The sequence below is a fragment of the Danio aesculapii genome, chromosome 15 (genome assembly GCF_903798145.1).
Source record: "Danio aesculapii chromosome 15, fDanAes4.1, whole genome shotgun sequence".
Classification (NCBI taxonomy): Eukaryota; Metazoa; Chordata; class Actinopteri; order Cypriniformes; family Danionidae; genus Danio; species Danio aesculapii.
The window spans coordinates 27860678-27884528 of record NC_079449.1 but is presented as its reverse complement, the minus strand read 5'-3'; the positions used below and the strand labels follow the sequence as shown (position 1 = coordinate 27884528).

Genomic DNA, 23851 nt, shown 5'->3' with positions numbered 1-23851 from the left:
ATGTATCGGTGACGTATGGAACACTGATTCTGAGTCAAAGCCGCTATACTCGTTTGAATCGAAAAAACATTCGTTTATGACCACTTTTAAGTCCTATCACACATTAAAGTGAATTTATATAAAATCATAGTGTACACATCAGTCTCATCACATACCAAAATGTTACCAAAATTAGTCACTTTCTGGCCATCGGATATTAGGCATGCATATATATATATATATATATATATATATATATATATATATATATATATATATATATATATATATATATATATATATGCCTAATAATATATATTGTGATCACAATTTTCGAAAGTATTACATTGCTTTGTAAATGTTTATTATTACCATTTGATGAGTCTCTCTATACAATTTAATAGAGCTTTGGACCCAGAAGCCGCTTTGCGTGACGTCACACTTAACAAGCGGATTAGGTTACTCATGCTAATTGAGTTGGAGTTAGGGTTAGGGGTTAGAATTAGGGCTACTATTTAAAACCACTTTTAGTGATGCAGGTAGACCGGAGTGAATAATTCCTCTCAATTGTCTTATAAAATTTACATCTATTTGACATATTTTTAACATAATCTATTAGACACGGCGGCTCAGTGGTTACCTCACAGCAAGAAGGTCGCTGGTTTGAGTCCCGGCTGGGTCAGTTGGCATTTCTGTGGGGAGTTTGCATGTTCTTCCTGTGTTGGCGTGGGTTTCTTCCGGGTGCAAGGAAATGCTTACAGAATTTTCCTATAAATTTTTCTTCTGGAGAAAGTCATATTTCTTTTACTTTGGCTAGAATTAAAGCAGTTTTACCCTTTTTTTAAAGTCGATATTACTATTGTATTACTGTGCACAAGGAGAGTTTGGTTCCTAGCCATGTCAACCTAGAAAATAAAACTTGTATTTTTCCACTGGTCTTAATAGCTACACAATGTAACTTTTGACTTCTTTTTTAGTTTTTAGTTAGACGCTAATGGTCTAATCCAATTCAATGATTTATGCTAAGCTAAAAGTCCCATGACCCAGAGATGAGCTAAATGGATTCAACAACCATAAAACTCAACAGTTTAACTCTATAGGGGAGTTGTAAAATGACCATATTTCTTTAAAAAAAGTTGAGAGTTCCTTTAAAGTATAGCTGCAGCATGTGGCCATGTGGTAAAGTCAGTCACTGAATCACAGTCTTCTTTGTGTTCCTCTCTGACAGAGATGGCAGAGCGCCACGACGTGCAGCACATCCTCCGAATGGCGCGGGAGCTGGTACACAAGGTGCAGACCCTTATCGAGAACAAGTGAGAACGAGAGTAGGCAGCCGCCCACCAAAATCTCTCTATCTCTCTTCTCTCTCTCTCTCTCTCTTGTTTCCACTGTCCTGGATCTGCCTGGACGTCTGGACTCTTCTGTCGTTTGCCTGCCACAGAATGCCGTTGTGTCAGACCTGGCGTTGTCTGCATGCTCGTGGTGTTTGAGCACACTGTGACTGAGGTTTTCATTTCCGTTTCTTGCTGTACACGCCGCACTGATCAGGTCCTTTTCGATCTGCTTTTATAAACAGATGAGATGCCTACTATTTGGGCTCACAATCATTTCCTTTCCCTAAAGGCCGCCAAATAGAATTATCTTTTAGCGGTGACTGACTGTGGTGTTGTTTGTAGTCGGGCAGATTCATTTGAGCACATTTTGAATCCTTAAATAATAACTAAGCCACGAAGAAGTCGTACAAACAGTGTGACCAAAAGGACTGTGCCAATAATAACCTTCTACTAGTATTTATTTATGCCTCGTTTTTTTCGTTTTAGCGTCTTTAGCCCCTTTTTTCGGTTCGTCTTTGTGATGATGACAATGATCTCGGAAATAAAAGTAGTCGACGTTGCCTTTGTAACACATTTCAGAATTTGTGTCCGTTTTGCACTTTGACCTTGAGACACCCGTGATGCTCCAGAAAGGCCAAAGCGAAGGGGTTGAGGTGTTTTTTTCAGGGGTCATCACACTTCCCTCAGTGTCCAGTCTGGAAAGGGTCCAGGCTCTTCCACGGGTCGGCAAAACTGCTTCCACATGATGAGAGACTAACTAGTCTTTTAGATGCTGGTTGGCTTTATCCACTACCTTCAGGCTTTCTTTATGCTGCACAAACACTATCATTCAAAAGTTTGGAGTCAATGAGTTGTTGTTTATAAAAACTTCTATTAGTGTTTGTTGAGAAAAACTGAATTAAATCTGCCATGTTACTGAAGCTATCTGTTACAAATAAATGCTGTTCTATTCATCACAATATGCTGTAAAAATGATCATAGTTCCCACAAAAATAAATAAATATTTAATAATTTTCAGCACTGAGCAAAAATCAGCATATTACAATGATTGGAGACTGGGGTAATGATGCCAGAAGTTCAACGTTTTCATCAGGATAAGTTGACTTTGAAAATAGATTTAGGTAAAATGTGGTTATTTTTAATTGTAATCATGTTTCACAGTACTACCATCTTTTCCCTGTATTTTTAATTAATAAAATGCAGGCGTTATGATGTGAAAAAAGATAAGCATACCAAACTTTTAAATAGTAGTGTACATAAATCCAGTTATTTTCCACATCCAATCTGTATTCACACTTATCATGTCCTGAATCATCAAAAAGAACTACTTGAAATCTGATCTGACTGTTCAGAATGAAACGCATTCCAAAACAAATTTGGATTTGAAATGTAATTAAAGAGAGGTCACTAAATTTGACCTGCTTTCAGCACATTACAGCTGTTCATCATCAAATGTGTCACCTCGCACTCTTGCACATTTAAAGTGTAATTCACTGCCATACTGTCTTCCCCTTCTTCCAAGTAATCAATTCCTAAGGCTGTTCAGATTGCAGAATACTATCTGACTGAATACTTCTGTTTATACAGATGACTAATGATAATCATTGTGTTAAATGAGGCATTTTACTGTACATTTCGTGCCATTCAAATATATATATGAGCAATATCACACTTGTAGCAGCGCGATATGGCTGTATATCAGCACTAGTGGGAGGTGTGCGTCCTTAGTGTACCAGCAGTGCTGATATACAGCCATATGGCACTGCTACGAGTGTGATGTTGCATTTTTACAACAGTTCGACGGCATAATTGTGTGTATATAAAAAGAAAATCAAACACGGAGAGTCTAAAAATCCCTTTGTACGTAGAACTACTTTTTTTTCCACCATTCATTCACATCTGCAGCTGACGTCAGAACAGCAGAAACCATTGCTACTTCACTAACGTCACTTTAGAGTATTTGAATGATTCTCTAGCGTAATGTCTAAAGTGAGGTTATAAACAGGTGATTTTGCTGACATTTTAAGATTATAAGGCTGAACAGCATGATATGCCATCAGTCTACAAAGATTTCCCAGTATTTCTCTGTTGCAATTCGAAGATCACAATAATTAATGTCAACCGTCTTTGCTCAGCTCAATGACTGATGGATGCCAACGCGCTGTATCTCTAAAATGATAAATATTTAAAATAGGCACTATCCTTTTAAATAAACTGCATAGTTGGGATATAAACATCTACATTCTCACCTAAAAAAGCCTCAAAAGTACATTATGTTGCCCAACAGCAGCAATATTTGTCAAATGGTTGTGAGTTTATTGATCTGATGTCACTCTACGTGGGTGGAGTAATACACAAGAGTGAAGAGACTGTACGAGTTTTGCTAAATATCGCAAGGCTATCAGCCAATCATATTTGAGAACTAGACAGAACTGTTGTATAAATATATATGTATATTTAATGGTAACTATGCTAATTAATCAGTTACATTCCAAATGGAAATTTAACGTGTTCTGTGTCGTACAGCAATCTGGTAATACAGCTGAAAATTTTACAGGACAATGTAAATAGCAGAGCCATTCAGAAGTGCAGAATAGTGAACTGAACTCCCGACAAAATTGAAGGTTTTTAATCTAATTAATACATAATAAATCCCTTTAATGTTAATAAAAGTGCATGCTGAGTGACTGATTTATAGGTTTGCATTGAGAGTCACAGTTCTAATGTTCATTTTCAAACTGTATGCTTGCTAGTTATTTTATTTTCAGGATCTGAGGTAAAACTGTCTGCTTGTGCTTGCAGTATAGCAATAAATGGCACATATAATGGTATTCAAACTCAAATTTAACACTGAATAAAGCACATAATCAGCACCTGAGCTGATCATTGTACAACTTTGTTCATACGGTGTCCTTGCTACATGTGACGCAATGATGCGACACGTGATAAAAGCTTTCTTTTCCATGTTAAATTGATTTTTTTTCCTAACCATCTGCAACAGTGACGCACAGAATTTCTATTTTAGAAATGGTTTCTATTTCTTGTGGATGAACAGCAGACAATAATCACCTCAGGTGCTGATTATGTGCTTTATTCAGTGTTAAATGCTATTAATGTGGGTTTGAATACCATTTTACATGACCTTTATTGCCACACTGAATGCAGAAGCGATATTTTACCTCAGATCTTGAAAAAAAAAAAACAATCCCACTTTATATTAAGTGACCTTAACTAATATGTACTTACACTGAAATTAAAAATAAGTTACAATGTATTTATTGTGTAAATATGTGTTTTTACATTGTACTTACTGTATGATTGATTAAAAACCTGCTTGTAATTACACCTGTAATTAATTTACGTAATTACATTAAAAATGACACTGTTAATCCATCCTTACACCTTAGTCCACCCTTAAACCTACCCATACCAGCAAACCTGTCCCCAACCCTACCCATATACCACCAGACGTGTTCTTCAATACATTATGAATACATTAGTACGTTGTAATTATATTTTGATGTAAGTACACATTAGTTAAAGACATTTAAAATAAAGTGGGACCATAAACACTAGCAAACTTAGAGTTGGAAAATGAACATTAGAAGTGTGACTCTTAATGCAAACCAACAAGCATCAGCCCCTGAACATGTACTTTAAATTATGCTAAAGAGGTTGATTATATTTAATTGATTATAAACTTGTTATAAAAATTGCTCTGGTGTTTACATTTTCATGTCACATCTGGTAGGAACAGATAAACTGCTTGTTGCTGGAATCTTGTCACGTCGCATGTAGTTAGGACACAATGTTATGCTGTTCTTCAGCCGTGACATTGCAGAAATAGAAACTATTGTCGACGATGATCTGAAAATTCGGTCATCATTGACTCAACCTTTACTTGTCCAAAACCTTATTGAGTTTCTTTTTTCTGTTGAACCATAACGAGATATTTTGGAGAAAGCTGGAAACCTGTAACCACTGACGTCTATGGTATTTATCTACTAAGGATATCAATAGTTACTGTTTTTCAGCTTTCTCCAAAAATATCTTGTTTTGTGTTCAACAAAAAAAGAAACTCATAAAGGTTTGGAAGCACTTCAGCTCAAGAAAATAGTGAGTAATCATTTTTTTTGGGGGGTGAACGACCCCTTTAACATGAAAAACCAATGCTATCTCAGGGCAATTGGTAACTTTTGATGTAATGAAGAACTAATTTCGAGAGGATCACGTGCTTATGATTGACCACAGCTCGTCCTGCATAAGCTAACACATGATTCGCCAATCAGATTATTCCTAACTCAATATGAATAACCAGAGTTTCTTACTACAGTTATATTTGTTTTGAAGAATTCCACACCTACTTCTCCTTCCTTGTTCCGCGATATGGTGACACTGAGGCCCAGTGGTTAGCACTGTTGCCTCACAACAAGAATATCACTGGTTTAAGTCCTTACCAGGTCAGTTGACATTTCTGTGCGAAGTTTACGTTCTCCCCGTGCTCGTGTGGGTTTCACCCAGGTTCCCCGGTTTCCTCCGACAGTCCAAAGTCATGCAACATCAGTGAATTGACCAAACCAAATTGGCACCCTAGATGAACTCTTGGTCAGCTATAAATCTCTCCATAGAAATTCCTTATATGTCATTAGCCATAAATAAGCAGGGAGTTCTCGAGATCTACCTGAGCTCAAACTCCCCTCTCGCTCTGCAAACGGGTGGGAGCCCTGGGCTCAAGGATCTTATGAGCTCAGGGCTCTCTCCCAGGACAGCATGCCAAACAAGCTTTATAATCAATCATCAGCTAAGTGTGAACCTAATTCAATCTCATTCGTACAATTTAGTACGATTTGCATTTCCCCCAATGATGGTTGGGTTTTATGGGTGGGGTTTGGTGCCACGCCTCCTTTTTAAAATGACTGAACTTGTACACTGTTAAAAAAGTTCCGCTATTTTACTTTTTTTTTTTTCCTGCAGCTGGGGTGCCAGAAAAAAAACGTAAAATAACCTCTGTTAAATTACAGAAGTTTACTGTAAAATTACAGAGGTTAAATTACAGAAATTTCCTTGTCGGCTTATTTCCTTTATTAAGCTGGAGTCGCCAACTTATCCAGCATTAATTTTACGCAGTGGATGCTCTTCCAGCCGCAACACATTACTGAGAAACATCCATACTCACGCATTCACGTACACACTCATACACTACGGTCAATTTCAGCATACCCAGTACCACATGTCTTTGGACTGTGGGGGAAACCAGAGAGAACAGAAATGCCAACTTACCCAGCCAAGGCTCAAACCAGCAACCTTCTTGCTGTGAGGAGAACGTGTTACCCACTGCGCCACAGCGTCGCCCACCTAGGTTTGAATTTTTTGGTAAATTTCTGTCATTTAACGTCTGTTATTTTACAGTAAATTTCTGTAATTTACCGGCCGTCATTTTACGGCACCCCAGCTAGCAAGTTACGTTTCTTTGTGAAATCAGACTGGAAAAACATGCATACAATTTTGCATGCTATAATACAGCGTCGACACTGGTCAGAAAGTTTACCGCACATTTGGCCATCAGGGTTTTTCCAGCATTTAAAATGAGCTGAAACAACACAATTCTCGAGTTTTTTTATGGGGACAACTTAATTGTTTTATGTTCAATCCATTTAAATTTGTAAAAAGTAATAAGTTAACTTAAATCCTTCATGTTGTCCCAAAACAAATTGATTGTGTGGAACCCAGCATATTTCAGCGTATTCACACAGCGTACATTCTGTATACTGCAGTAGTATTGGTGCGCTAGTAGTTTGCACTTCTGAACAGCCTAAATGACCCCAACAACAAAAAATATATATAGACTGTCGTTTTTCTACCAACTGACAGAGATTATGGGAGAAGTGGTCTTCTGATGCCTCAAATCTTGTCAATCTCTGGTGTTGTGGGTTGAAAGGTTTACTTCCGACAGGAGCTCGTGTACCAAAGCCTCTAAAAAAAACGTTGTCATCCTTCTCATAATGCATAACTCAAAGACTGTTGTTCAGGTGTATAACAGACTAAACATGGCTTTTTATTTCTACTGTGAATCATTTTACTATCCTCCTCTCCGAGTGTATTATTGCACTGTAAATAAAGAGAAAAGGCCTGATTTCTACGAGGACTCTGCTGTCAAGCTGTCTATTTTTTACTTTGGAGACTGTGCTAACATGGAGAGCTGTACAATTTGAATGTGGGAAACCTTTGTTACTTGTTGACTGTTATGTCCCTTATCAACGTTGTGCACTGGTTTCTAATCGTTTAAAATATAGTATATATATATATATATGTACATTTTTGTTTGGACGCCAACATCAGAATGAAGTATGTATTGTAACGGATGTATCATTTGCCTTGAATGTACATGTATTATGGGGGGAAAAATGTGGTTCCTTGAAATTAAAACATTTTCATATGCAGGACAAACACCTCTGTGCTGCCAAAAAGTGTCAGTTTGTGGATGGTCTGTATTAATACTGTTGTAGTTTTTAGTGTTTGAATGTTATTAGTTATTTTAGACCAGGGATGCGCAAACGTTTTTGGATGAAGGGCCAAAAACCATATATTATTGATAGCTGCAGGCCAAAGATAAATATACTACACTATTTTATATTACAGTTCATTCATTTTCTTTTCAGCTTAGTCCCTTTATTAATCTGGAGTAGCCACAGCGGAATGAACAGCCAATTTATCCAGCTTATGTTTTGCGCAGAGGATGCCCTTCCAGCTGCAAGCCATCACTGGGAAACATCCATGCACTCATTCACACACATACACTAGGGACTATTTAGCTTACCCATTTCACATCTACCGCATGTCTTTGGACTGTGGGGGAAACCGGAGCACCTGGAGGAAACTCATCAACACAGGGAGAACATGCAAACTCCACACAGAAATACCAACTGATGTCAATTTGTAGCTTTCTCCCTCTCTTCTCAGATAGGATAGCGGGCCAAATCAAAGGTCACCGAGGGCCACCTTTGGCCCGCGGGCCCTAGTTTTTAGATGGTTTTAGCCATCTGTTTTAAACAGTACATCAACGTGAAAATGAAAATTTGGCAGATGAATATTATTTTCGTTTTTTATTTTGTTTACATTATTTGAAATTGTTAGAATATTATTGTAGTTATATTAGTTTATTTTCCAATTCAATTTGATTTAAAACAGTGTTTTGTTTTGTTTTAGTTGATTTGTACATTAAGATGAACTCAATTAAATTGAGAATTTTTATATCTATTATTTTTTATTTCGTTTGATAAAGCTTATTTTTAAACTCAAAAGTAAGTTTTGACCTGAAAACACGAAATAATAAAAAGGTATATACTTTTTAAAAATTTGTTTCAGTTTGCTTATTTAATATCTTTGGTATGCTGTTGTACTTTTATTAACAGTTCATTTCTTCAGTTAGTTTTATTTTTTTTTAATTTTGCCCTTTTTGTAATTGATATTTTGTTTTAGATTTTTTTTTTTTGTTGAACAATGAAAATGTGATTTTCCTCAAAATATACATTTTTATTTCAGTTACTCTATTTCAAATCAAAATTAGTTTTTTTTTTTTTAAGTTTAATAACTAATTGGAAGTTACTTAAATGGATCAAAAGATATAAACCATCTAGGCCTATATATATATATATATATATATATATATATATATATATATATATATATATATATATATATATATATATATATATATATAAAGAGAGAGAGAGAGAGAGAGAGAGAGAGAGAGTGTGTGTGTGTTGGCGAGATAGATAGATAGATAGATAGATAGATAGATAGATAGATAGATAGATAGATAGATAGATAGATAGATAGATAGATAGATAGATGGATTTTTTTAAAAATCACAAAAAATTCTAAATAAAAGTCTCCATATATAAAATACGGTGGCCGAGAGAGCTTAACATGCTGCAATTTCTTTGCAAATTCTCAGGATGCAAACACTAAAAAAAAAACGTGCTGCATTTTTTACATCGCAACTTAACAAAACAAAAAAAAAAAAATGCTGCATTTTCTCACAACGCAAACAATCTATGAAAATGTGCTGCATTTTCTTACAAAACTTGCAAAAACATCGGAAATGTTTCAAGGGGACCCTAAAACATACTATCTTTGAAAGGTGAGTTACATGTTTGTTTGTTTACCATCCTGATTTCTTTGTCTGTTGTATTTTATTAGCCTAAATAACATAACCTAAATAGCCGGGTCCGTCACGTTTTGGGGTCCTCTTCAAACATTTCCGATTTTGTTCCGTGCTATTTAAAAGTGTTGTGAAAACATGCAGCGAGTTTTCGTAAATTGTTTGCATTGTGAGAAAATGTAGCATATTTTTTGTGTATGCGTTGTGAGAATTTGCAGCACGTGTGCTGTCTAACTGATAAAGGTTAGGAATATTGATTACAAATAATCAAATTTGTAATCATTCAAGAAAATGAAAGAATGAATTCAAAAACGAAAATTAAAATACGAGGCGTTTTTCTTTTCATGGTGAAAAACAGAAAAGTAAAATTTAAAAAAAATGTATTTGATTTTAATTTTTTATTTCGAATAAAAACAAAATCACTAAAAAACAAAAAAGAAAAAAAGCTTGTTTTTTCCAGATAGACAGACTCATTTACAGTGACGCAAAGCTGCCACACATAGACTAGCCTAGGCTAATTTTTTTTCTTTAAAAATAGTATACGTGCAGTGTCCATGTTACTATTTTTGCAATTTAAAAAAATGCAGCCTTGGTAAGTGTAAGTGTAAGCAGAAAATAAGCGCAGTGTATCAGAATGACCACTAGATGGAGCCAAACACACATCACACACAAAAACGCCACACACCAAAAGTAAACATGTCCTGCTGTCAATGTAAGAGTCTGATGTTGACTGCCAACAGCGCTCAGGGGTTTATTTCATCCAAAGAAATAAAAGAGTACATAATAATGATTTACACTTAAGTACAAAAATAACAATTGTAAAAACAACAACAAACATCAGTGATGTGCGCTTCTCCGTCAACGAGCCTCCAGCGTTCATTCCCTCGCCAAACACACAGGTCACTCTATCTTAAAAACACGCGTCTGTTCGTAATCCCACACATCATTCAGTACCCGAGGAATTGCACATTACAAAGGCATAAAAAATTAAAACCCACATTAAAACAGCGTCATCTAAAAGCTAAACGCTCCTCCATAAATAGTTCCTTGTTGCTAGTTTAATCCACTGTATTTTCTTATAACAGAATCACAGGTTTATGTATAGCCAGAAAAAAAACAATTGCTGAAAGAGAAAAAGAATACAGTGTGGGGAAAGCAAAGAAGAAAACACTCAATTCAGAACAGCAATGACATTCTTAGGCCACAATTGATACAGTACAACATCAAAGGCCAAAACTGTCCTCAAAAAGCATCTGGGTCCAGCGGCCTGACTGTGTGTGTGTTTGTTTGTTTGTTTGTGTGTGTATTTGTGTGTTTCCATGCATGGAGGTCCCAGCATAGCGGGGTGACTAGAGTCCATCATGGTCCCACAGTGTCTGCTTCTCCTCAGCCCTGAAACACAGCAGAGCAGCAGCAGATCAGTCAAAGAGCACAGAGTGTCAGTATCAGGCTTTCACATATAAGAACACTCAGTGATCACTCTTAGGAAATTTCTGTTTGTCTACTTACATAACTGATAATATTTACATAATACTGCCGCAGTCCTTAATAGATTTGACTCTTTATTATATTTGATTATATATACACAGAGTTGAAGGCAAAATTATAAGTCGTCCTGTGAATATTTCCTAAGTGACGTTTAACAACAGGTAAAACAAGGACCTTTTCACAGTATTTACTATAATATTTATTCTTCTGGGTAAAGTCTTGTTTATTTTAGTTATGCAGTTTTTACCTTTAAAAAACAAACCAAAAACAAAAAATAAGGTCAATATTATTAGCTATTGTTGGAAAAATGAGAGCCCAGTCCAGGAGACTTGTTTCACGCAGAATTTCTGTATTTAGACATGTTTATTCTGCAGTCAAACAGCGTCTTCAAGAAGTCTTACAGGTCTAAAAGTCCTAAATAAGTCTGATTAGATACAGAGCTGTCTTGTGTCTATATGATGTTTTTAGGAGGGGCAGTGTACAGAAAACAGGCGTGACTAGTTTTAGTTACATCTTGTTTTAGGGTCCTTGAATAGATCCTGAGGTTTCAACTGCCCTGACCCACTTGAAACTATCACCTAAAGACAAAGGCACAGTCGTTGGGACCCTGCCTTTAGCATTTGCATCACTTTGGCTGAGCCAGTACTCAGGAAGCAAGAGGTTTTAATGTCTCTCACACCCTAGCTAGAGTTTTGAATGAAATGAGATCATTTAAAACCAAAGGATATTACTATATATTAACTAAATATATATATTACAAATATATTTATTATATATTCATTCATTTATACTTACAACAGTTCTGTCTGGTTCTCGAATCTACTTGATGAATCTGATTCTGTAATATCAGCCTCTTCACCCTTGTGTATTACTCCGCCCACTTAGAGTGACAGCAGATCAATAAACTATTTACAGTTTGACAAGTATTGCAGCTGTTGGACAACATAATGTACTTTTGAGGCTTTTTTTATTTAAGAATGTAGATGTTTAGATTGGAATTATGTAGTTTATTTATAAGGATAGTGCCTATTTTAAATATTTATCATTTCAGAGATGTGTGAGTGAGTGTGTGTAAATGTTTCTCAGAGATGGGTTGCGGCTGCAAGGGCATCCGCTGCGTAAAACATGTACTGGATAAGTTGGCGGTTCATTCCGCTGTGGCAACCACGGATTAATAAAGGGACTAAGCCGAAAAGAAAATGAATGGATGAATGAATTTCAGAGATCTGGGGCAATCAGCCTGTCATACTGAGCAGAGCAAAGGTGGTTGCGCCACAAGATGGCGACAGAGACCACATGATAAGCCCACATGATGAGCCCTTCAATTTACAGCTGATCAAATCACTATAAAACAGGTAAGTGACACTAAGTCGATCTCTCTCTCTTGTATGTTGTAGTGCTGTATTTATATCATAGTAATCTGCCAGTTTGCTTTGGCTTTTTCTGGGTTAATTATGGTGATCTCCCGATTGCAACAGAAAAATACTGGGAAATCTCTATAGACTTATGGCATTTCATGCCGTTCAGCCTTATAATCTTAAAACTTCAGCAAAAAAAAATCACCTGTTCTGTCATCACACTAGACATTATGCTAGAGAATCATTCAAATACTAGCTCTAAAGAGATGTGTTTTTAAGCAACAGTCTCTGCTGTTCTGGCGTCAGCTGCAGATGTAAATGAACAGCGGAGGAAAGTTGTTCCTCGTACAAAAGGATTTTAAGACTCTCCATGTATGATTTTCTTTTTTATATACACGATTATGCCGCCAAACTGTTGTATAAACGCAATATCCGAGGCCTCGTGCCAAAGCATGCCTTCCACTAGGGCTGAAATACAGCCATATCGCACTGCTACTCATGCGATATTGCTCATACTTTTTTTCAACACATTTCTAAACATAATAGTTTTAATAACTCATTTCTAATAACTGATTTATTTTATCTTTGCCATGATGACAGTAAATAATATTTGTCTAGATATTTTTCAAGACACTTCTATACAGCTTAAAGTGACATTTAAAGGCTTAATTAGGTTAATTAGGGTAACTAGGCAGGTTAGGGTAATTAGGCAAGTTATTGTGTAATGATGGTTTGTTCTGTAGACTATCGAACAAAAATATAGGCTAAAGGGGCTAATAATTTTGACCTAAAATGGTTTTTAAAAAAATTTAAACTGCTTTTATTCTAGCCGAAATAAAACAAATAAAACTTTCTCCAGAAGAAAAAATATTATCAGACATACTGTTCAAATTTATTTATTTATTTAAAAAAAAATCAAAGGTGGGCTAATAATTCTGACTTCAACTGTGTATGTGTGTGTGTGTATATTTATATATATATTAAGCACTATGTAAAATAACATATTAATATATCATATATATTAATGTATATTTAAATTATTAATTTATAATAATATGTAAAATGTTTAAATATGACCAGGAACATTGTTGCTAATTGCTGTTTAAATTATCATTATGCACATTGTGTATATGTATGTTTTATGTATATTACATTTTAATGTTTGTTTAATTGCTTGTCATAACAATGATAATGTGTTATACATAAGTATAGATTATATTATTGATAAAACCATCATAATAACAATATATAATACCATCACCACATTTGAATAATAACGCAGAAAGCAATTTTTCAAGCTTTTCTTGGTATACCAGATATAATCAGTCAATCACAGTATGCATGTTCATACAAAACACTTCATCTGTTCAACGTGGAGAGCAAAGTGCTCCAGCAAATATGATAAAACTCACTTCTACTGATAAAGCTCTCGTCCTCTCCTCTTAACTCGGGTTTGGCTTTTCTGGAGACTTCTGAAGCTGCAATAAAAGAAACATCTGTTACACACGTGTCCTGCACACAATGCTGTATAAAGTGCAAATAAACCCTTTTCAGTAGCTGTCAAGCATTCAATTTTAGTTCACAAAATACTTTCCATTTCCCGTTTACACTCTAAAAATATGAAAATATGAATGAACCGAGTTTTCTCAGTGTCAGCAAAGCCACAGAAGGACAATTCTGGGTTCCTTAAAGCAGTGGTTCCCAAACTGGGGGTCGCGACCCCTGCGGGGGTCGCAGAATAATTTCAAGGGGTCGCGAGAGTTATTTAAAAATTGTGTAATTTTCAGTGATTATAATAAATATTTTTCAGTATTACAAGTGAAAGCTAATATTTTCAGATTTTTAAAAAGATATTACTGATTCATAAAGTATTTAGGACACATTCGGGCAGAATGCATCTTTGTACTTGGAACGCAGCGCTCAGGAACAGTTTAAAACTGTTGTCATGTCAACTTGCCGCAGTAAACAAAACCTTCAACGCTTGCCCCGCCTTCGCGCTCTTCTTATTGGCCCACTGCTCTAAGAACTGAACACGAATGATTGGTTAAAATCAGCTGTCAATCACTCAGTCAACGCCTCCTGTCTTCAGATGACAGGAGCTACAACCGCGAAAATGTAAAGCGCTGAAGACGAGAGAATGAAAACAACACTGACAGATTTTGTCTTAGAAACACCTAAAGCTACAAATATTGGCACATCTGATCACTGATCATGTGCTGAATGTTAATCCACCAGCTATACTTATTGAAGAGTGGATAAAAGACCTCCATTGGCTTCAAGTCTGCTATGAAAATGACTAGCATTCACTGTAAAGTCTGTGGGATATCTTTTGGGATATCCGTCCGTGTATCTTTTGGTCACTCAATTATGTTATAAAAATGTCTTTTCTTGTAATAACGGGATTTCATTAAGACATATTTTTCCTCACGCATGCATATTTATTTTTTTGCTTGTTAGTTTTGATTAGTGTTGATTTTCAAATGCAATAAATCTGTTTATAAAACTTGTAGTAACAGTGCGATAATTGGTGGGAGCCACTAAATTTTGGCTGGTGCGTCTACATTTTTAAAGTTAGAAGCACCAGTGTTACCAAGCAAAAATGTTAATTTCGAGCCCTGTAATCTATAGTAAATATAGTTAAAATATTGTGAACAGCTTAAAAAAAAGCTATTTTTATTGTTTGTATATGCTTTGGTAGTGGGGGGTCGCGAGTTCTTGACGATCTTACAATGGGGGTCGCGGGTTTAAAAGTTTGAGAACCACTGCCTTAAAGAACCGCTCAGTCAACAGTTTGACAAAGAACCATTTTTTTCTTTAATGTGAAGAACATTTTCATAATCTTAAGAGCCATTTTCAACCATATAATCAACATGTGGAATTAAAAAGTCCTTGAAAAACCTTTAAAATCTGAACAAAAGATAGATACTAGGGCTGCACAATATATATCATTTCGAAATCGTAATGTGTGCATTCACAATAGTCATATTGCAGGATGTGCAATGTTGAGTTGGGATTATAGTTGAGCAGCAATAAAGACTCTGTATTACTACCGTGTTATTTTACATTACACTTGATTGTTCAATTACTGTACCTGAATATTTGACTACTGCTTGACTCTTCATAAAACCACTGAGAACTATTTATTTCACTTTTATCTTTGTTCTATCTTGTCTATTTATGCTCGCAATTTGTATGATTCACTCTTTTACCAGATTACTTCAGTCAATCTAAATTAATGTTTCATTCCAAATAGAGCTATTCAAATAATCTGCTGAAATAGTATTCATAGCAAAATAAAACATTGCTATGTATGATTTTTCCAATATCATGCAGCCCTAACTGATAGCAATAAAGAAGCTTTCATTTTAAGTCTTGTTTATGTTTATTTAACCTCCATTTCTCTTTGACCACAAAAAAAAAATGATATCCTGAACAATGTTAGTATGCAGTGAAAGAAGTAATAAGTAGAAAGCATAGCATAATGGAGGAAATACTATGAAAGTCAATGGCAATTAATGATTGCCAACATTCTTCAAGATATCTTGTGTTCAACAAAAGAAAGGGGAAAAAAACACTTACCAGTTTGGAGATCAAGATAATTATGACAATTTTAATTACTTGATTAAAATCCCTTTAAATTTGCCTTAGTAAACTAATCTAGAATTAAATGAAATGACTAAAATAGTGACAGTAAAATATTTTCACCATATAAAGGTTAATATCAATTTCTTTCACCCACTTTTCGCTTGAAAACCTGTGTGTTCCACCTTAATTATGCTTATTTCACGCTATTTTGAGTTTTAAAATAAAAAAATGAATGAAATCGTTAAAAGCGTCTACATGATCTGTCCAGAAGGGGGCGCTATAAGCCTTCTAACCAGCAGAACGCACTGTGACTATTGCGAGTGGATAATGAGACCACAGATCTACATCTACCGTGATTAGATCGGGAAAAACAACAAGGATTGAAAACATGAGATCAGAGGAGAAAACCGCAGGACACCTGATCAATTAACCAGTGTTACGATCAGAAATGACGTGAACAGCAATACAATCAGAGTGAGAGCAAGCAGATGGAGATCTCAAATTGCTACCATTTTATTTTAGCTATAGATGAGACGAAAAAAGGAAGAACAAAATAAAGACAAAGCCATTTATGAAGAGCTTATAGGGACAGGCAGAATATCTACCATACCTGTGTCTGTTCTTTAAGAAAATCAGGTAGCTGAAATTCACCCCTAAAGACCTGGAAAAACAGAGAGCTCATTTTAGAGGCTACAGTATATAAACACCATCTTACACAGTTCAGTCCTCAAATTCTACACTTTTTTTGTGTATCTGCTTGCTTGTTGGAAAAACATCCCTCTCATCGGCATCAATACAAACGGGTTTTATATGCCTCCAGAAGGCCGTAATGGACAAATGAAAAGTCTGCTGTTGAACGGATAACAGAGTCCTCTTATGTGAGCCGCTCGAGGAGGATATTGTGTGTCAATTCCCAGGGTGTCTAACTTCACAAAATTCACAAGCTCTATACCGGGATGAAAGAAGGAGCGAGTGGAAAAAAGTCAGTCAGAACTAAAGCTGGAATCAGAAGCACCACAGTCTCCGATTAAGACACATCCAGCTGATCTCATTTCCTGCCTCTCTGAGTTTAGCAAATGAGGAGTGAATATCTGCGTGTGCCACAGGAAAGAAGCGCTGACCTGAGTGCAAATGCCAGACAACTTGGCCATGGAGTGACTGTTCAAAAGACTTTTCCGCTGCGGAAGGTCTAGACTGTCAGAAACCTGAAGCTTGCGCTCTTCACTCCAGCGCTGTCGGTCACTGGAGCTCTTTTTCCTAGAAACATTTCACTTGTGCATGAGCCAAAAACTACATTCAGGAGAGGCAGAGCTCTTAAAAGATGATCAGTGCTGAACTGCCTTTCCTCACACATAAAATCAGATCAAATCATAATTACAGATGGACAGAATTTAATCCTACGTGAAATTTCTGGCATAAAACTCTACTGATAGGTCACCTAATCTGCTCCTGCGTCATTAACTACATGGAGATTGGTTGCTGTCACCTAGGCAGCCAATGAGCTCCTCATCAGTTTACAAGCTCTGTCACTCAAAGCCGTTTAAGCTGCGGCGCGTTTTCGAACACCCTCTTCCACCCCAGCTCCACCTGTGTTTAGATCTGCTTTCGGGGTTATATATATATATATATATATATATATATATATATATATATATATATATATATATATATATATATTATGTTTGCAGCAGCAATGTGTTTTATTCTCAGACGGGATGTCTGTGTATATACTGGCAGTAGCAGGTACTCGATACTTGCTCTGCTATAATAATAAAAACAGCAGCAGCGTAACAGATCTATACCGCCAAGACCAAATACATCAACATCGCCATATATCATACTAAATCCCGAGAGTGTTCATGACAGAAAGACTGAAAAAGAGTCTGATTCATATGAATGTGACTCTAACGAATCATTTTTTGTGAAACAGTATAGTCTGGTTCATGACATATAAATGAAGCAAAACAAAAACATACAACACAAAAAAAAATAGCCGTAAATTAGCAGTTTTTCATATTTTGTGATTCATGTTTTTATTTTTCCGTTCATTTATACTTTAAAAAATGCAATATGGGGCCCTGATCTATCTTCCAACAACTTTTTACCTTAAAAAAATGGAAAATGTTAATTTTATTAACAAGTGATATATTGTCTGGGTTGGAGTTGTAAATTATGGTACAAAAACCTTGCCAGTACATTTTCTGTTATTTTACAAATTTATTTATATTATTTCTTATATATTATATCATTTCAAACTACTAAAATGTCAATAAAATTCACCTTGTTAAAGTGTAGAGTTGAATTTGACATCTAAGGCTAATTTATACTTGTGCGTCGAGCGATTGCCGTGACCCATGACGCATGCCTTGCGTGTAGTTGTGCATTTATACTTCTGCATGCTGTTTGTGTTGCTCTGCAATAACACTTCTAAAATGCTAGCTGACAGTAGGTTATATTATGTTCCTCTGTGTTGAGTTTCTTCACGGGTGTTTTGTTATTTCTGAATGCTACCTTAATGTACAAGTAGCTAAAACTCGCTCATTCAGAAGTGAGAACCGGCAGACGTGCAACAACTTTAATCACAAACACAAAACAAAACTTTCCATCTGGAGCTCCTTCATGGGACTCGACACTTGTAAACACTCGCTTTATCGGGCTCACGGATCTCAGCACCGGCCACACTCATCACCAATACCAAGCCGACCAATCACAGAGCTTGTACTATGCGTCGTTACGACATGTAGTCATGTTTTTTTAGAGGTGCGCATCAGCGTTGGCATCAGCCACGGAGAGTGCTATGCAACCGTGCAAACCGTGCCGCACCATATGTGTGTGATTGACGCGGAAGACAGAGAAGAGACAAAACTCCCATAATGCAATCCACAACCGTAAATATATGGAAACTGTAATTAACTTTTTTTCTTACATTGTACATGATTAGTGTTGTCCAGTAATAAATTAGGCTAATCAAAAATAATAATAATACATTATCATTGTAGAATTATTAATAAATAAATGAATCTTACATTTAGCGAATCAGTTATTTTTAGTGAATCAAATAACAAAGCACAACCTACTGTATGTAGTCTTATTTATGAAAAATGATTTGTATTATACAACTGTAGTCTGATTAACAAATTTATAACCCAATCACTTCTTTTAAATTAATAAAAAACAAACAGCAAAGTGTAATCTGATTCACAAACAAATGAATCTAATGAACCAGTTACTTTTAATGGACCAAAAACGTACTACATAATCAGTCTGATTAACAAATGACTCTTACAAATAAGCTATTTTAGTGATTCAAAAACAGATATTGTGGTCTGATTCACAAATAGTTGACTCCTAGGAACCAGTTACTTTTAGTGAATCAGGAAAAATACTTCACTATCAGTCTAATCTGTTTAATACATAAAAAGAAGTCTTAAGAGCCTGTTTTTTAAGTGAATATTAAATACCACATGATCACAGTAGTCTGAATCACAAATACTTGACGTAAAATTAAATCTTAACAGACAACTGAACCCAGCAACTTCAACCCAACCGCTTTATGTATGACTTGAGATAGATTTTTGTAATCGGTGTAGTTTTGCACATCCCATTTTGAAGGAGTGTTTGGATTTATTGAGTAGAGGGACTGAGAGTGAATCCGACCCTCTCTTAAAATCACAGCCAGCTCAACCATAGGATATGGCCGTTCCGCAAGACTCCAGACCCAATTACTAAGCGGAGTCTCCGGGCTGCTGGTTTAGGAGAGCTGCTCTCACTGGTGGGTCAAGAGGAGGGGGTTCAGCCGCTGGGTGGAGAAGGAAGTGAGTTCAGAAGGGGTTTGTTTGAGTAGCCTAGCCAAGCTTGCGGTTCCCAGTCTGAGTGGAATTCATTTGCAGTAAGAAAGGCCTGCATGCTTTCCATTTCTCTGGGTCACACTTCGAAACTATCCATCATTCATCCAAAACCATTACTCGCACTACATTCTGTTAATGTTAAGATGGTGGTGGAGATTTGTTTTCATATTGCAAATGGCTGAAGAACAAACAATAGGTAAGATTAAGAAAGATTTGTTCCTTTTTTTAATGTTTTAGCCATGACTGGAATTTAATATGAGTAAGAATTGTATGAGCAGAATTTGTAAGAACACAAAAGCCCAAAAATCTTATCTTATCCTGTTCCCAAACACACCTTCATATCTCTACAAAAACAAGCATCTGGTTCTCTATGTTGGATGTAACTGCAGTAACACGCAAAATGAGACAACCAAGACCTTACATGACATTTGTTTGGCTCGCTATAGCAGTGAAGTGAATTTTTCATCGCTGATGTAACGGGACACACTTATTCTTCAAGCATGAGCTGTGGGTAAAGAGAATAATCGGAGAGGACCTGCGGGTAACTGAGGGCATGTGTGATTGAGACCTTCACAGATCCTCCGTTCTGGAGCTTCAGGGAGGCGGTAGTGGAAAAACTGACTGTGTGGCCCAGCAGGGAATTCACTCTCCTGGAATGTTTACATTCAGCCCTCCTGCAGCTCATATCAGCATTGGACCGCTTACTGAACAGTAGGTTTACCTTCTATAAATACACTGAGCGAAATATTCATCATCGGCATGATGTAATAATTGGCAAATAGCCACCAGAAAAAAGGGAGGGGTGTGCTAAGTAGTATTTTAAAAAAGAAAAACTCATCTTGTGGTAAAAAAAACAACTAAATGTTTTTTAAGACTCGTATGCCATAGATAAAAGGAGTTAATGTGATTTATGTGCTAAATTAAAACGCTTTTGAAAGCTTAATAATAATAATTAATAATTCCTTACATTTATGTAGCACTTGTTTGGACACTCAAAGTGCTTTACAAATTGAGGGGAATCTCGTCATTCACCACCAGTGTGCATCATCGGCAGCCATATTGCACCAGACTGTACACCACACACCAGCTGATTGGTGGAGAGGAGACAGAGTGATGAAGCCAATTATGATATTGGCATTGTTAGGAGGCCATGATTAACAGAGGCCAGTGGGCAAATTTGGCCAGGATGCCGAGGTTAAACCCCTACTCTTTTTCGAAAGACCTCCTGGGATTTTTTATGACCTAAACCTAATCTAAACCATTGAAAAATGTCAGTAATGTTTTTTTATTTTGAAAAAAGAAAAGAAAAAAAGAATACTTTGTACAAGGACAAATAATTAAACCACTCAAAAACTAACTGTAGATATTTAAAGTATCTGTATTTCTATTGAACCTCCTATTTATCAAAGACAAATATCATGCGGTACATTATTAGTCATAAGAAAGGTTCTTGACTAGCAAATCAGCATATTATAATCATTTCTGAAGAATTGTGTGAGTAATGATGATGAAGATTAAGCTGTGTATTCACTGGAATGTCAAATACTATGTCTGGATCAGATTCAGACTAAGTAGACTGAGTCATTCGGTGATGTTTTACACGCAATGCTTCTATCGCTTCTAACCAGATATTCTGTTCACTTTAAAAAGATGCATAATGCTTCCTGCTACCGTTTAACACAGCAAACATTGAAAACCAGAAATACTTGCCAACGGTGGGTAAACATGGTGTCATCAATGACCAAAACATGTTTTTCAATGGTGGGGAATCAATATAATAAGGCAAAACAGCACAGAATCTGTTTTCGTAATAACTACAGCTTAGCATAGGGCTGTATGATAAAATTGGTATCGATATTTGTTGACCAAACACCATTGTCAATATCGCAAAAAAAAAAAGATTCGGTATGTAGTTTTGGTATGAAGCGCTTTAGCTTTATTAAAATGTGGCTGCTGAGCATGCGTTTTGGAAGCAGGTGCCAATAAACTTAGGGTGCAAGTTTGTCATTTCCAATGGAGGCGCACGACGCGCATATGGGAGCGCTAACGTAAAACCCATTGTAATGGTCAAGGAAACCACACGCTCACGCTTGTCACTTTAGTTTAGAATAACAACACATGTGAAAATGAGTGTGGTGGCTAGCAGCAGTGAGGGGATTGTAAATAAAATAGAGATAAGGATGTCGCCAGAGTGGCTTTTTGGTTTCTTTTCTTGTGCATCCCAACCACTAGCACCCCATCTGAAAGAGTTTTTTCAACTAGTCATTCAAAAATTTGTAATGTTCAGTATGTTTTTGAATAATGAAGGCTGGTTCCTTTACTTGAAAGCTCAGATTTGATTATTATATTTTTGTTGACAGAGTTTGAGGTTTTACTGTATCATTATTATTCACACCTACAGATGATGATCTACCTTATGCACTTAGTTGCGCACACTTTGTAACGTTTTATTTAATAAGTTAAAGAGTCTCTTAAACACTTATGTTTATTTTATTATGATGAGAACAGATATTTTTGCTTAAATATTTATAAATATATGTTTACTATTAAAACTATTTGCCTTATTAATGTTGGTAAATTAAAATCAACTGGTTAAATAAAAAAATCATAATATTCCTAAATGTATTCTTAAAAAATATTCAATAATTATCGATATTAACATGATATGATACATTTTTTTTTTTTTTTTTGCAATATCGCCCATCCCTAGCTTAGCATATTTGCATAGCATATTCTTTAAAAACACACTAAACTACCAACCTTATAATAAACAACAAGCAAAATCCCTTTGGCTCCGAAATCACCTACTGTACTACTGGAGTAGGTACTAGATTTTAATTTACTACACAACTGTTTGAAAAGTACAATCTATATTGCATGACTGTGAGTAGTAATAGAACTTGGATCCACTACATCCGTCATTTGTCATTATCACGTGGCCTACCCACATCAGTTGCGTTTCTTTACTCTTGTACAGGAATTCTTTTGCGTGGCATCATAGGATAGTGTAGCACCCATAAGATGTGCACTTCAGAATCAGACAGAGTAGGTCATCAGGGTACCTCCCACATGCTGTTTTTCGAATACTATGAATTCAGACATACTTCTCAGATTACATACTATTTTTAGCCTACTATATAGTATGGAAGTATGCGATTTCGAATGCAGCCTCTGTGCTTGTTTAAATAAAATGCATCTTAATTTAAGGATTAACACAAACGGAGGTGGTCATAGCAGGTAATGGCGTTCCCCTCATGTAGGAACATGCGTAAAGAGCTTATAAAAATCTAATAGCTAAAATTCAGCAGGGTGGTCTGGATAATCCTTTACTGAAACTCAAAGTGCTGTCACCAATGAGCTGTAAACGAGATGTGGTGTTTAGATCCACACAACACATTCACAATCCCCTGCCGAAGAAAGACGCAGCAGAGAACAGCCAAACTCTTCCAGATCAGAGAAAAAGCTTCACAGAAGAGGACACTCTTAGACCAACAGCTCTGATAATGCAGAAAGACACTGCTGACTCAATGTGTTCAGACACACATCAGACGCAGAGGGTTTTACCCCACGACCATGAGCCAGAAAAGAGCCTTGGGCAGAAACAGAGACACTGCAAACTAGGGTCATTTAACACATAAATAATAAATAAATATATAAATTCAACTCTGCCTATAAAAGTTTGGTCATAATTTATTTTAAGGTACAATTCTCACTATTAACAAACCATTATCTAGGACTTTTAGCTCAATAAACGCCTAATTTGCAGCTTGTTAATTATTATTATTTATTAAGGTATACTTGGGTTTGGGTATTGGCATGTAGAATAAGATCATGCAGAATATATACTTTGGAAGTACTAACAAACAACAGATACATAATAATAGGCAGGCAATAAGCGTATTATTAATTTAAAAAAAGAAAATCCCCTCCCCCTCCTTACTCTAGTTCTTATTTTGCTCTAAGCACTAATAGTACCTTTATTTAGCATCTAAATGACTAGATATAAATGTAGTTAATAGTGAGAATTGGTACTTAAGGTATTAGAAGTTTTTGGTAACACTTTAGTTAAAGTACTGCACTTGAACATAATAAAAT

General features: G+C 35.9%; 2 protein-coding genes across 3 annotated transcripts in view; one reads left to right on the top strand and one right to left on the bottom strand.

Annotated features, from left to right (window-relative positions):
- Positions 1-7748, top strand: part of sgsm2 (small G protein signaling modulator 2) — a 103784-nt gene extending 96036 nt beyond the window's left edge. The window contains exon 24 of the mRNA XM_056473862.1: positions 1208-7748. Within this exon, the coding sequence (XP_056329837.1) occupies positions 1208-1296 (89 nt within the window). The 3' untranslated portion in view covers positions 1297-7748. The remainder of the gene's footprint in view (positions 1-1207) is intronic.
- A 2420-nt stretch (positions 7749-10168) lies between these two features.
- tpst1 (tyrosylprotein sulfotransferase 1) overlaps positions 10169-23851 on the bottom strand; it is an 80887-nt gene continuing 67204 nt past the window's right edge. The window contains exons 4-6 of one of the 2 annotated variants that reach the window (XM_056473729.1): positions 16519-16569; positions 13736-13801; positions 10169-10869 (exon numbers count right to left, since the gene is read on the bottom strand). In XM_056473729.1, coding sequence (XP_056329704.1) covers positions 13766-13801; positions 16519-16569 — 87 coding nt within the window. In that variant the 3' untranslated portion in view covers positions 10169-10869; positions 13736-13765. The remainder of the gene's footprint in view (positions 10870-13735; positions 13802-16518; positions 16570-23851) is intronic. The other variant, XM_056473730.1, reaches the window with a different exon arrangement.